This window comes from Callorhinchus milii, unplaced genomic scaffold (genome assembly GCF_018977255.1).
Source record: "Callorhinchus milii isolate IMCB2004 unplaced genomic scaffold, IMCB_Cmil_1.0 Scaffold22, whole genome shotgun sequence".
Classification (NCBI taxonomy): Eukaryota; Metazoa; Chordata; class Chondrichthyes; order Chimaeriformes; family Callorhinchidae; genus Callorhinchus; species Callorhinchus milii.
In genome coordinates this window covers 10372944-10387881 of record NW_024704763.1, presented here as the reverse complement: position 1 = coordinate 10387881, position 14938 = coordinate 10372944, and the positions used below count along the sequence as shown (strand labels likewise).

The following is a 14938-nucleotide window of genomic DNA, read 5'->3' as shown; positions in this document are numbered from 1 at the left end:
GGCAAATGAAGCATCTTATTCTCTCTATTTCATAAGTCATAATAAAGCATTTTGCCAGCTCAAAATGGTTTCTGTTGCTTTACAGTTTAACTACTGTGAGCGATTATTATATAATTATTAACTGTTATTCATGACTATAAAGATGTTGGAGTCTGACAATGCTGTGATGGTTGTGGGAGTTTGTGCTGTGTGAGCTGTGTTGATGACACTTGCTGGTTTCTGTTTTCAGCTGATTACAAAACGCTGTGTCCTGGAGGAGAAGGATTCCGTCCCAACCCCATCACCGTCATCCTGGAGGGTAACTCACTTTCTCTATGTCCTGCTGTGAGTGACAGCCCAGCTGCACTAACTGCAATCAAACCCCTCTCCCCCTATTCTCCACAGATATCGATGAGTGTAAGGAGTTACCTGGCCTCTGTCAGGGAGGAACATGTGTCAACACCTTTGGTAGTTTCCAGTGTGAATGTCCCCGTGGTTTCCACCTGAATGAAGAGACTCGAGTCTGTGAAGGTACAGTCAACCTCGAGTGACCATCACAGAGAACTTTCATATCCTCACAGCTTCCATGGCCCGAGAGACTGTTCAACAACAACCACAACTTGCATTTACACAGTGCACCTCACATAGGGCAGCGTCCCAGGGTGTTTGACAGCAGCGGAGCCTGACACCGAGCCGGGACTGTAAGGGATAATAGAAAACCTTGAGTTTTCTTGCATCTTTCAGAATAAACCTTTTTTTATAAAGTTTTCCAGAAATGATTTTTTCACATAGACCAGGTACCTGGAAACTAGCAGTGACTGTAATATTATTATTAATAATAATGATGATAACAATAATCATAATGATAATATTGATAATAATAACAATAATAACAATAAGGATAATAATGAGAATGATAACAAAATAATAATGATAATTATAATGATGATAATAAATTATACTTAATTTCGCCCAACAAATATAGTCAATTTGAAGACATAAGCTCCACATCAAATGCAAGAATTATTATTATTATCTCTATAATAATAAATCCCAATGAAACTTACACCTTATTTTAGTGTGAAACTATGGATTATTCATTTGATGCAAAATCTTGGTTTGACTTTTCCTCTCTTTTAGATATTGATGAGTGCTCCACATCACCTGGGATCTGTGGCCCTGGGACCTGTCTCAACACAGTGGGAAATTACACCTGTATTTGCCCACCAGATTACATGCAGATCAACGGTGGAAACAACTGTATGGGTGAGAACTGAGCAAGATAACAAATGGGGGGGATAAAAATCTCTGCTGTACATTGATTGAATTATGATTTGATTGAATCTCTGACTGCGGTTTCATAACGTTCATCCTTTGCACCTCGCAGACATAAGAAAAGGTTTCTGCTTCAAAAACTTTTATGGTGAAAATGGCACTTGTGACGGTGAACTGCCCTTTAACATGACGAAGAAACTGTGCTGCTGTTCCTACAACATTGGGAAAGCTTGGAACAGACCCTGTGAGCAATGCCCACTGCCCGTGACCAGTAAGTCTGTACACACCACAAACCTTTCCATTCAAAACCTGGCTGTGTATTCCACTGGCAGTAATTGCACCAAATCACCTTTCAGATGAATATGTGGTTCTTTGTGGGAGTCAGCGACCCGGCTTCACCATTGATATTGTCACAGGACGGCCAGTGGGTAAGATTGCCTCTTGTTCTATGTTTCACGCTCTTAAATAATGAAGTTTAAAATACTGTATGTAAATCACTTGTTGAAATGTGACTGACTGAGCCTCATGTTCCGGGAATGTGTTTAGTGACGTTCATTTACCACAATCTGAATGAGTAGGCAGAGTGGGTGAGAGAGCGCGAGTGAGAGGGAGAGCGAGTGAGCGGGAGAGCGAGAGAGGGGGAGAGCGAGTGAGCGAGAGAGGGGGAGAGCGAGAAAGGGGGAGAGCAAGTGAGTGGGAGAGGGAGTGAGCAGGAGAGCGAGTGAGGGGGAGAGCGAGAAAGGGGGAGAGCAAGTGAGTGGGAGAGGGAGTGAGAGGGAGAGCGAGTGAGGGGGAGAGGGAGAAAGGGGGAGAGGGAGAAAGGGGGAGAGGGAGTGAGGGGGAGAGCGAGTGAGGGGGAGAGCGAGTGAGGGGGAGAGCGAGTGAGGGGGAGAGCGAGTGAGGGGGAGAGCGAGTGAGGGAGAAAGGGGGAGAGGGAGTTAGCGGGAGAGGGAGAGAGCGAGAGAAGGGGAGAGCGAGTCAGTGGGAGAGCGAAAGAGAGGGAGAGGGGGAGAGCGAGTCAGTGGGAGAGCGAAAGAGAGGGAGAGGGGGAGAGCGAGTCAGTGGGAGAGCGAAAGAGAGGGGGAGAGCAGGAGATTTCTCAGCGCTAAACTGCACAATATGTTGGGGGCGGCCGGAGGTTTACAAATGTCACTGACACGAGATCTGCTGTGTTTGCTGAATGTCCTCTCGAGGTGTGGAGGGGCATAACCCCCACACACACACCCTCCCCCACACGCGCCCTCCCCCACACGCGCCCTCCCCCACACGCGCCCTCCCCCACACGCGCCCTCCCCCACACGCGCCCTCCCCCACACGCGCCCTCCCCCACACACACGCACCCTGCCCCACCCGCGCACCCTACACACACCCCAGCCCCGCACACTCTGACACACAACTACACGCACATACACACCCTCACACACATCCACACATGCAACTATACACACCCACACATACTCAAAACACATCCATACACACGCACCCCCACACACATCCCCACACATATCAACACACACCCTTTCACACACCCAGATAAACACCTCATAACAACCACACCCACATACACACCCCCTACACAAACCCCTAAACCACACACACCCACACACAGACCCCAATCACACCCCACACGCACACCCCACAAACACCATACTGACACTCCCACCAAACCCACCCCCCCCCCCAGTAGCACCCACCCACACACCCCACAATCCCCCCACCCACAAACATCCAGCCACACACACACCCACACACACCCTACAAATTATGAATGTGACCCCATTATTTAAGGGAGGGAGAAACCCCACAAATCCTCTCCCCACAAACACATATCCCCACACACACACCACCACACATACACCCCCACACACAACACACACACCACCACACACACCTTCACACACACACCACCACACACACCCCCACACCCCCCCCCACACACACACCACCACAAACACACACCACCACAAACACACACCACCACAAACACACACCACCACAAACACCACCACACACAACAGACATACCACCACATACACACCCACACACACAACACACACACCACCACACATACATACCCCCACATAACCCCCCCACACACACACACCCCCACACACACACCCCCACATACACCCCCACATACACCCCCACATACCCTCCCACACACACACCCCCACACACACACACCCACACACCCCCCCACACACCCACATACCCCCCCACACACCCACATACCCCCCCACACACACACCCACATACCCCCCCCCACACACACACCCACATACCCCGCCCCACACCTCCACCCCCACACCTCCCATACCCCTCCACACCCCCCCACATATACCCACACACACCCCTACCCCCCCCCACACACACCCCCACACACCCCTACATCCCCCCACACACACACACCCCTACCCCCCCACACACACACCCCCACACACCCCTACCCACCCACACACCCCTACCCCCCACCACACACACCCCCACCACACACACCCCTACCCCCCACACACCCCTACCCCCCCACCCACACACACACCCCCACCCACACACACACCCCCACCCACACACACCCCTACCCACACCCCTACACACACCCCACACCCCCTTCTGAATTTGAAGAAATAAAACAATTCTTTTTATTTTACTTCTGTTCCTACAAATAACTGCGGTTTCCTTCCCCTCAGACATCGACGAGTGCCGAGTATCGGGAGTCTGTGCTCACGGGGTTTGTATCAATCAGTTCGGGAGTTTCCGGTGTGAATGTCCGATGGGATTCCAGTACAACGATCACCTCATCAGCTGTGAAGGTGAGAGAGGGACCGATCACCTGATCGGCACCGACTGAGGAGTTCAATCACTTTGATTGATATTATCCGCTGAAAGGAGGACATCCGCACTCAGCGACATGGGTTTATATAGTGCCCTCCACACCGGGGCTCACAGTAACATCCCGGGGCCGAGGGGGAGGGGGAGCCAGGGGGAGGGGCCGGGGGAGCCAGGGGGAGGAGCCGGGGGAGGGGCCGGGGGAAGGGCCGGGGGAGGGCCGGGGGGAGCCAGGGGGAGGGCCGGGGGGAGCCAGGGGAGGGCCGGGGGAGCTAGGAGGAGGAGCCGGGGGAGGAGCCGTGGGGAGGGGCCGGGGGGAGGGCCGGGGGAGCCAGGGGGAGGGGCCGGGGGGAGCCAGGGGGAGGGGCCGGGGGAGCCAGGGGGAGGAGCCGGGGGAGGGGCCGGGGGGAGCCAGGGGAGGGGCCGGGGGAGCTAGGAGGAGGAGCCGGGGGGAGGAGCCGTGGGGAGGGCCGGGGGGAGGGGCCGGGGGAGCCAGGGGGAGGGGCCGGGGGGAGCCGGGGGGAGGGGCCGGGGGAGTCAGGGGAGGGGCCGGGGAGCCAGGGGGAGGGGCCGGGGGAGTCAGGGGAGGGGCAGGGGGAGTCAGGGGGGGGCCAGGGGGAGGGGGGAAGCGAGGAGGAGGGGCCGGGGGGGGGGGAAGGTGACCAAAGGCGCCATCGAAAAGAAAGGTCTTCAGCCGAGACCTGAACATAGGAAGAGAGGGGGCGATGGGGAGGGGAGTGACGAAGGCAGTTCCAGAGCTTCGGCGCACAGTGGCTGAAGGCCTCTGGAGGGTGGAGCGGAGGACTCGGGGGACGAGGAGGAGGCCAGACCCGGGGGAACGAAGGCATCGGATACTGTGCTGAGGAGAGAGGTCAGAGAGGTCGGGGGGTGCAGAGGAGCGCAGGGACTTGAATACGAGGTGAGGGTCTTGAAGTGGATCCTCTCTGGGACAGGAGTCAGTGCAGTCTGGACAGGACTGGGGGATCGGGAGTGGGGTTTGGGTGTGGGGGGAGGGCCAGGACTGGGGGGATCGGGAGTGGGGTTTGGGTGTGGGGGGAGGGCCAGGACTGGGGGGATCGGGAGTGGGGTTTGGGTGTGGGGGGAGGGCCAGGACTGGGGGGATCGGGAGTGGGGTTTGGGTGTGGGGGGAGGGCCAGGACTGGGGGATCAGGAGTGGGGTTTGGGTGTGGGGGGAGGGCCAGGACTGGGGGGATCGGGAGCGGAGGTTCGTGGGGGTGAGAATGTGGGCGGTAGAGTTTTGAATGATTTGGATTGTATGGATGGTAGTGGAGGGGAGACCGGTGAGGAGGGCGTTAGAGTAGTGCAGCCGAGAGGTGACAAAGGGTTTCAGTAGCTTTTGGGGAGAGGTATTGGCGGAAACGGGCGATGCGTCGGAGGTGGAAGAAAGCAGTGCTGGTGAGGGACCGGATGTGGGGGAGGAAGGATAATTGGGGATCGAACCTGACGCCTGGGTTGCGTACAGGTTCAGAGAGTTTTAAGGGGAGGTCAGGTAGGTGGAGAAGGTGAGAGCCGTGAGATTTTAGAAGTTGACGAGAGCCAAAGAGTATGGCCTCTGTCTTGTCAACGTTCAGCTGAAGGAAATTTGTTCTGACAGGCAGCTGACAGAACATCAGGGGACTGGGGGTCGCAAAGAGAGGTGGAAAAATAGAGTTGGGTGTCGTCCGCGTACATGTGGAAATGTACCCCATGTCTGCGGATGACATCCCCAAGAGGGGGCATGTAGATCAGAAAGAGGAGGGGGCCAAGGATGGATCCTTGGGGTACCCGCAGGTGACCGGGTGAGAGAGAGAGGAGAAGCCGTTTATGCAAATGTACTGCTGGCGGTTTGTGAGGTAGGACTCGAACCGGGCGAGTGTGGTCCCACTGAGGTGGATGACGGAGGAAAGGCGGTGGATCAGGATGGCGTGGTCGACTGTGTCGAATGCGGCAGAGAGGTCCAGGAGGACAAGGAGGCAGAGGTTAGGGTATGAAATGTCCTGCTGGGAGCAGTGGTTGAGGCAGAATCAGTATTGGCTTCAAGGAGGCTCCAGACAGAGCCCTTAAAGAGAGTCAGGGATAGGGGTGTAAGGGGAGGGGGTTGGAGTGGCTGAATAAACAGGCTGTGACCATCAGGCATTGATTCATGATTCATTATGTTCTACCCTAGTTACCATCCGACATGTTCTGGCCTTGGCAAACTCTTGTCAGCCTGTGTTCTGGTGCTGAGCTGTATGTAGTTACAGACATAATGGGTTGTATGGCAGACAAGCTGTGTATGACCAAGGTGATCTTCTCTAGTGATAGCCAGTTGTTTCCTTGTCCCACTGCTCAGTTCCAATGTCCCATTGTTATAGTTATCATCAGATAATTTGTCCTCAGAGCTTCAGGTTCTGCACTGCTGACTATCAATGTTGACAGGACTTATGTCTGGTATAAACTTTATTCAGGGCACAGGCAGTGTGCGAACAATCAGAGACTGACCGTGGGAAAGCACACCATGTTTACTTTGAACTATAAGACACTATATATGTGTAATTTATTGTTGAATCTGAAGTTCAACAAAAGCCTTGACAAGTTACACAATTTCTCACAATAATATTTGCAACATTTGGTGTGAGTTTTCGATTAGCATTGCTGGCAGCAGGGATAACAACACATTGCCGTTGTATAGCGCCTTTCACATCAGGAGAACGTCCCAAGGTGCTGGACAGTGTCCAGCATTAGCATTGCTGGCAGAGCACAGGCTCCAGGCATGATAGGGTCTGTGGTTTGAGAGCACTGGCCAAGGTTTCCTCGGCTTGGCTTTGTGTCTAGATTATCTTAGTTCCCAACCTGCTGCACAGTGACGTGTTCATAGTGGCATGTATTTGCATGGGATGTGACTCAAATAGCAGTTCAGACCTGGCAGTGGCTGAGGTTTACAGATCCAGATCAGATAAAGGAGGACAAATCAGATACCCCAGAGAATACTCACATAACCTCTGGTGTGCGGAGGCGTGGAATGTTGTGGGAACGATGCTCTGTAGCGTTTGCCAGAAAGGCCTGAGTGTCGCTGTTCATCACATTAAGGAGGAATTATCAGGTCCGTGATGAACATGGACAAGATCTTCACAAGATGTTGTGTCCCAGCTCCGCTCCTTTCTCTCTCGCCATTCCCTCTTTGAACCCCTCCAATCCGGCTCTGCGCTGCCCACGGCACGGAAACAGCCCCGTGACAGTCACTAATGACATTCTGAACATCTGTGATCAGGGCTCCCTCTGCCTCCTTGTCCTGCTCGACCTCTCTGCCGCCTTCGACACTGTCGACCACTCCATCCTCATACACCGCCTCTCCTCTTTAATTCATCTTCACGGACCTGCCCTTGCCTGGATTGAATCCTATCTCTCTCACCGACTCCACTTTGTTGCCTCTAACGGTTTCTCCTCCAACCTCCACTGTCGCGTCTGGTGTCCCCAGGGCTCTGTCCTTGTCTCCTCTTTAATATCTACACACTCCCCCTCGTGTCATCATCCGCAGACATGGGGTCAACTTCCATATGTTTGTGGATGACACCCAACTCTATCTTTCTGCCTCACCCTCAACTCCAGGGCCACTGCTGTCCTGACAGACTGTCTGTCTGCCCCCACCCTCAACTCCAGGGCCACTGCTGTCCTGACAGACTGTCTGTCGGACATCAAGTCCTGGATGAGGGCAAATTTTCTTCAGTTGAATGTGAACAAGACTGAGGCCCTCCTGATTGGCTCACACCAGCGCCTCCGCACCTCAGGCTCTGGCAGCATCAACCTCCATGGTTGCTCACTACAACTCACCAACTCACCGCCAGTCAGGAACCGAGGTGTCTTGTTCGACTCTCAACTGTCTTTTCTCCCCCACATCCAAGCCATGACCCGCTCTGCCTTCCCTCACCTCCGTAACATCACCCGACTCCACCACTGCCTCACCCCTCAGACGCTGAAACTCTTGTTCACGCCTTCATCACCTCCAGGCTCGAGTATGCAAACTCCCTGCGTGTCGGCCTTCCCAACTCCTCCCTCCACAGCTGCAGATCATCCAGAACTAACTCTGCAGCCCGTGTCCTCTCCCGCACCAAACTCCGTGACCCCATCTCCCCCACTCTCGCCCGACTCCATTGGCTCCCTATCCTTCAGAGGATCCAGTTCAAGATCCTGGTCCTCACATACAAAGCCCTCCATGGCCTCGCCCCACCCTACCTCTGTGACCTCCTAACCCTCTACCAACCCGCCCGCTCCCTCCGCTCAGCCAACTCTGGCTGCTCCACGTCCCCCGACCCACCCGCCCCACCATTGGCGGGAGAGCCTTCAACCATTCTGTGGTGCCCAGTGTGAATGTTGCGCTGTTACATTTTTCTTTTACAAAATATTAATCACTTTGCAAATTATGATGTGAATTGTTTTGAGGTTCAACTTTTATTTTACTTTTGAAATGAAATAATTTTGGAATCAGTGCAGCTTTTTTAGAGGGGAAAAAAATGGCTTTGTGTTTGTGTGCTCCTGAGCCATTCCATTTGTTAAAGGCTGTTTTGTTCCTTAGATATTGACGAATGTCAGAACGGGCCAATGTGTCAACAGAACGCAGTGTGTATTAACACGCCAGGCAGTTACCGCTGTGAGTGTTTGCCAGGATACCGGCTCACACCAACGGGGCATTGTCGAGGTAGGTTGTATGGTTTTAAATCTAAATACAGCTGTGTGTTTTCTTTCTGACTGAAGCTTCTGCGCTCTTTCAGGTTGATTTCATTATTACCTGAAGTACAAAAACAATTAGCTTGAAAAAGAGTGAATTCTGGAGCCTAGGGCATTTACAGATTGGGTCTTACATTAACCTTCTCATTAACAGCCTGGCTTCAGTGCACAGCGCCATGTTTAATGGAGAAGTATTCATTTCCGACTGTTATTTTGCATCCAGAGTAAAGTACTAAAACACCAGCCAGGGAATGAGAATCTCTAAATGACAATATTGAAGCCAGTGGGGAGCCAGTATTTTACTCCTTTCAAATCAGTCATTAGCACTATTGTATTGCAATCACCTTCACAGGATGCTTGTCCTGTGAAGCTGATTGTAATACATACTTCACCAGAGTAACACACATTAACCAGAGAATCCCACACACTAACCAGAGAATCCCACACACTGACCAGAATAACACACACTAACCAGAACAACACACAGTAACCAGAGTAACACACTAACCACAACACACGTAAGCACAACACCCCAGTAAAAAGCCTAGTAAAAATCTCGCCAAATGATGCAGATCAAGTGAAGCAAATTCCACTACATTTTCTGTAAATCTACTTGTTTCTGATCACAAAGAATTTGGAAATTCTGTTTCTTGTTTGTACAGATCGTAACGAGTGCCACGAGATCCCGAATGTCTGCAGTCACGGGCAGTGTGTGGACACTGTCGGAAGCTTCCACTGCAACTGTTACAACGGTTTCAAAGCAACGCCAGATAAAACCATGTGCATGGGTAAGTGAACAGCAATCGCAGTGAGTGACTCATATATTTCCTGTAAGTTTGAAGTCTCCTATCTGAGCGCACTGACAATTCACTTTCCCTTTGTTCAGATGTGGATGAATGTGAGCGGCAGCCATGCGGCAACGGAACCTGTAAGAACACGGTTGGTTCTTACAACTGTGTGTGCTTTCTGGGATTCACCCTGTCCCATAATGATGACTGCATTGGTAAGTGGTGAAGAAAATAATAATTGTTAAGTTTGATCCAGCGGCTGTCACATCAGGAGGATGTCAGAATGTTTCCAGTAAACATTGTAAAGTGTAGTGACTGTGCGCTGTGTTTGTTTGTCTCACAGCATTGTATGTTTCCTGGTACATGTCCAGCTAGTGCTGACCCACGCTGTGGAGACACACAGACACGAATGCCTCGAGGGCCACAGCCTGGAGTCAATTCAAAGTATCTCCCCCAATAGTAGAGATGTCCGGGCAGCATCAGGCTGGGCTGGGGCAGTCATGGTGAACTGTTCCTGGTGGCTCAAGCCGAGCTTGTCAGACTCCACGCTAGGAATGCGCACTCTCTCTCTCTCTCTCTCTTCCTAGAGGGACATATCCTGTTTACCTAATTCTGGAAAGTATTAGGCACAGGTTGGCAAGAGCCAAGGCTTGGGGGGGCCCACAGTGTGTTTTGGGGTAACTGCTGGAGTCTAACCAGCTAAACCCACATAGCTTGCCATTGATATTGCTGTCTGACAAGCTTTCCCGCTGTCCCCCAGCTAGGACCAACCAACCTATTAGGGCTTTGGCTGCAGGGTTAACAAGAGCTGAGGGGGAAGGATTCTGTGGCCCAGTAACTGGTTGGCCCTTTCAGGTCCTGCCAATAAGCCAGGCTGAGCTATTCTGTCATCGACAGTGCCCTGAAATACTGCGGACCGGCCTGACTCCTGGAATACTGCGGACCGGCCTGACTCCTGGAATACTGCGGACCGGCCTGACTCAGGAACTGACCTAGAGAATGTTTTGAGTACCCAGATGGCAGGCTCCGTTCACCACTAAACACAAGACAGTCAGGGTGAGAAATGAGCCAAATATGCAAGTATCACCTGTGCGTTTGCTGTGTTGTTTCAGATGTTGATGAGTGCAGCACTCTGAATGGAGCTCTCTGCCGTCACGGCCAGTGTATCAACACCATCGGAACGTTCCAGTGCCTGTGTCACGAGGGTTACGAGCTGACACTGGACAGAAGGAGCTGTGTGGGTAAGTCTGTCAATGACCTGAGTTCTGACTTCAAGATGTAATGCAGATTCAGTTTTTGAATTCCTTATAACTTTTAGAAGAGTTTAATATTTTATAATAATGGTCAGATATTTTACTGTGTCTCGATTTACAGAAACTTCTTTTTTAAATACTCATTAGCGTGTTACCATCTGCAATGTTTCAGTCTCAGTATTTCAAAGATTTTCCTGATGGCAATGTCTGGCTTAGTGAGGTGGGTGTGAATGCTGCAATCCTCTGACATAGATGAGGAAGAGGGAATAGAGCTGCCGCATTTCACCCACAAAATATACAATCAATTCATTTTATAATATGTTCTACGAAGCACTTTGAGATGTCACAAAGATGTGATCAGGCGCTATATCAAATGCAAGTGTTATTATTATTAGAGGGGTAGGGAGAGGGGAAGAGAAGGGGTGGATCATAAACACTGGCACACACTCTATGTAATTATATGTAATTCCCATCTAATTTTACAGAATATTGTTCTTGAGGATTCTATATAAGTAGCAAATTGTGTGGAGATGGGGTTGAATTCAAAATGTTGCACTTTGAGGAATTCACAAACTAGGAGAGAAATGGAGAATATTGACTTGTCAGAGTAGGATTGTGTCCTTATTTTATGTTTCTTCTACTTATGTTACAGACACCAACGAGTGCCTGGCTATACCTGATGCTTGTAAACCAGGTAAATGTCAAAACCTGGACGGTTCCTACAGATGTATTTGTCCACCTGGCTATGAACTGACTCAGGAGAGGTGTGTGGGTAAGTGTCAGTAACATGGCCGTCTGTCACATCCAGCATTAACCCTGCGCTGAACACTGCAACAGATTTACTCATTGAGGCCTTGTTCAGACCAGTAATTCTGCTTGTTCATCCCCAGAGGATAAATAGAGAAAGATTTGTTAGGATTGTGATTTGGATTAAATATTTGAGGAGCACACACCCGCCCTGTCCAGCTCACAGCTCCCTCAAGCCGCCTAAACCCTTATCCACGGCCTCCCAAATCCTCCCTCCACAGGCTGCAGATCATTCCTTTCCCACACCAAACTTTGTGACCCTATCAGCCCCACCCTCGCCCAGCTCAACTGGATCCGCATCCTCTAGAGAATAGAATATAAAATCCTCATCCTCGCCTTCAAGGCCTTCCATGGCCTTGCCCCTCCCTATCTCTGCGACCTGCTGACCCCCATATCAACCTGTCCGCTCCCTTCGCTTAGCAGGCTCTGGCCTGCTCCATCTCCCCTGTCCAGCTCACCCCACCATCGGTGTTCGAGGTTTCAGCCTCTCTGCCCCCACCCTCTGGAACTCAATCTCACATTCCCTTCGCCTCTCTCCCTCCCTTGCCTCCTTCGAGGCGCATCTCAAGATCCTCCTTTTCGACCGAGCCTGTGGCCACCCTCCTACGCCCTTGCCCTCCACCCTCCCTGATTCCAACCCCAAGCGCGATTCCAAATCCCTGACTGTCCATCGTTTTGAGCTGTCCTACCAATGTGAAAGGCACTATACAAATTTTATTTTCTATTATCTGTGGAGTCCTGTAGCTCAGTGGTTAGAGCACTCGCTTTGCAAGTGAGAGACCTGAGTTCAATTCCAGGCGAAACCTTGGGCAAGTTTCCTTACTCCACACAGAGCCTAATAATAATCCCTCCAAAATCCCAAACAATAATAAATTGGTCATTTTTAATCTACGACTGTTTGTGGGACATTGCTGTGCGCAATTGGCTGCCGCGTTCGCCCACAAATATAGTCAATTCACTTTACAGTGTGTTCTGTGAAGCGCTTTGGGACGTCCTCCCGACGTGAAAAGCGCTATATCAAATGCAAGGATTATTATTATTGTTAACAGATATTGTGAATCTCGCTTTTCTCTCATACTATTCCCACAACAATTGAGAACAACAATCATTACTCCCCCATCCTCAAAAAACTTCACTTGACCCATTCTTTTTCTCTAACTACCATCCTATTTACAACATTCCCTTTGTTTCCAAGGTCCTGCAATGAGTTCACACTTTCCTCTCTGCCACTCCCTGTATGAACCTCGCCAATCTGGTTTCTATGCTGTCCATAGAACATAGACAGCCTTATTCAAAGTTACAAATGACATCCAGGGCTCTCTCTGTCTCTTCATCCTCTTTCTTTTTTCTTCACGCTTCTATCCTTGCCTGGTTTTAGTCTTACCTTTCCCATCGTCTGCACTTTGTTTTCACCAATGGCTTCTCCTCTAGCCCCTGCGTTGTCATGTGTGGCGTTCCTCAGGGCTCTGTCCTTGGTCCTCTCCTCTTTAATATTTACATGCTCCCACTTGGTGATGTCGTCAACAGACATGGGGTCAACTTCCATGGATGACACCCAACTCTATCTCTCTGCCTCCACCCTCAACTCCAGGACCACTGCTGTCCTGATGGTTTGTCGTCAGACACCTGGAAGAGAGCTAATTTTCTAAAGTTGAATGTCAACAAGACTGAGGCTCTCCTGATTGGCTCCCGTCAGCGCCTCCTCACCTCAAGCACTGACAGCATCACTGCGCACTCTCCACCTCACTGAGCCAGTACAGTCCTGTTCGACCCTCAACTATCCTTCAAATCCCACAATTATGCTATGACCCGTTCTACTGTCCCCCATCTCCACAACATTATCCGACTCCGCAACTGCCTTTCCCCCCAGGCTGCCCGGACTCTTATTCCCTTCACCTCCTCCTGCTCCATCTCCTCGGACTTCTCCTCCCTGCTCTCCTCGCTCAACCTCTCCCTCCACATAAACTCCGCCACTCACATTCATGGCCACCCACTCAATTTGGTGATCACCCGGGGCCTCAGTGTCTCGGATGTCACCATTACCGACAAGGCCGTCTCCGACAACCACTTCATCTCCTTCACCACCTCCACCCCCCTCTCCACCTCCACCAGACCCACCACCATCTTCTACCGCCCCTGGAAGAAGTTACCCCCACAGTCCCTAACCACTCCCTTGGAGTCCTCTGAACTCCTCTCCCTCTGGCCTTCAACCCTCACCGACCCCTCTTCTCCTCTCACCCTCCTCCACAACACCCTCGCCTCCACACTCGACACTCTTGCCCCCATCACCTCCCATACTGTCTCCTACTCTCGCTCCTCCCCCTGGTTCACCACCCACCTCCGCTCACTGAAGAGCCAGGTGCGGGCCACTGAACGCACCTGCGTCAAATCTGGCCTAACGGTCCACGGACAAATCTGGGTGGACCTCCTCAAAATCTACCGCTCCACTCCAGCCTCGGCCAAGTCGTCCTTCTACTCCAGGATAATCCTGGAGGCGAAGAACAATCCCAGGCTTCTGTTTTCTTCCACATCCCGTCCCCCCCGCCACCCCGCGCAGGTCATCTCCTCCAACCTTCACTGCGAGGAGATGCTGGATTTCCTTGAATCCAAAATCAAGGGAATCCGCTCCGCGGTCACTTCCCCTCCAATCTCCACCCACCCCCCACCCCTTCCCTCCCACACTCCGTCTCCTAGCCATCCTCCCTACACACCTTCGAACTCAGTTCCCCACCCTCTGTCACCAAACTCATCTGGATGGTCCCTGAAACCCACCACCTGCTCCCTTGACCCCATCCCCACTCCACTCCTTATCTCTCAGCTCCACCTCCTGCCCTACATATCACAGACATCGTCAATCTGTCCCTCTCCTGTGGCTCTGTTCCCATTCCCCTAAAAACTGCCACCATCACTCCCACTTTAAAAAAACCCTCCCTTGATGCGTCGCAGCTATCAAGCTACCGGCCCATCTATCGGCCGCATTCGATACGGTTGACCACGTTATACTCCTCCACCGCTTGTCCTCCCACCTCAACCTTCAAGGTCCTGTCCTTGAGTGGTTTAGGTCCTATCTCTCCCACCGTCTTCATTTTGTTTCCACCCACGTGGGTGCGGTGTCCCTCAGGGCTCTGTACTCGGTCCCCTCCTCTTCACCCTCTATATGCTCCCCCTGTGGTGACATCATCCGCAGACATGGGGTTAACTCCCACATGTATGCGGATGACACCCAACTCTACCTTTCCTCCTCTACCCTCAACTCCACGACCCCCGTTGTCCTGACAGCTATCTGTCCGACATCGAGTCCTGGAC

At 51.8% G+C, this 14938-nt stretch overlaps 1 protein-coding gene across 1 annotated transcript in view; it reads left to right on the top strand.

Moving 5' to 3' along the window:
* LOC103190448 (fibrillin-2-like) overlaps window positions 1-14938 on the top strand; it is a 225936-nt gene that overhangs the window by 192471 nt on the left and 18527 nt on the right. The window contains exons 36-46 of the mRNA XM_042342958.1: window positions 230-298; window positions 385-510; window positions 1120-1245; window positions 1367-1525; window positions 1611-1682; window positions 3942-4064; window positions 8633-8755; window positions 9447-9572; window positions 9671-9787; window positions 10685-10813; window positions 11478-11597. Of these exons, the coding sequence (XP_042198892.1) occupies window positions 230-298; window positions 385-510; window positions 1120-1245; window positions 1367-1525; window positions 1611-1682; window positions 3942-4064; window positions 8633-8755; window positions 9447-9572; window positions 9671-9787; window positions 10685-10813; window positions 11478-11597 (1290 nt within the window). The remainder of the gene's footprint in view (window positions 1-229; window positions 299-384; window positions 511-1119; window positions 1246-1366; window positions 1526-1610; window positions 1683-3941; window positions 4065-8632; window positions 8756-9446; window positions 9573-9670; window positions 9788-10684; window positions 10814-11477; window positions 11598-14938) is intronic.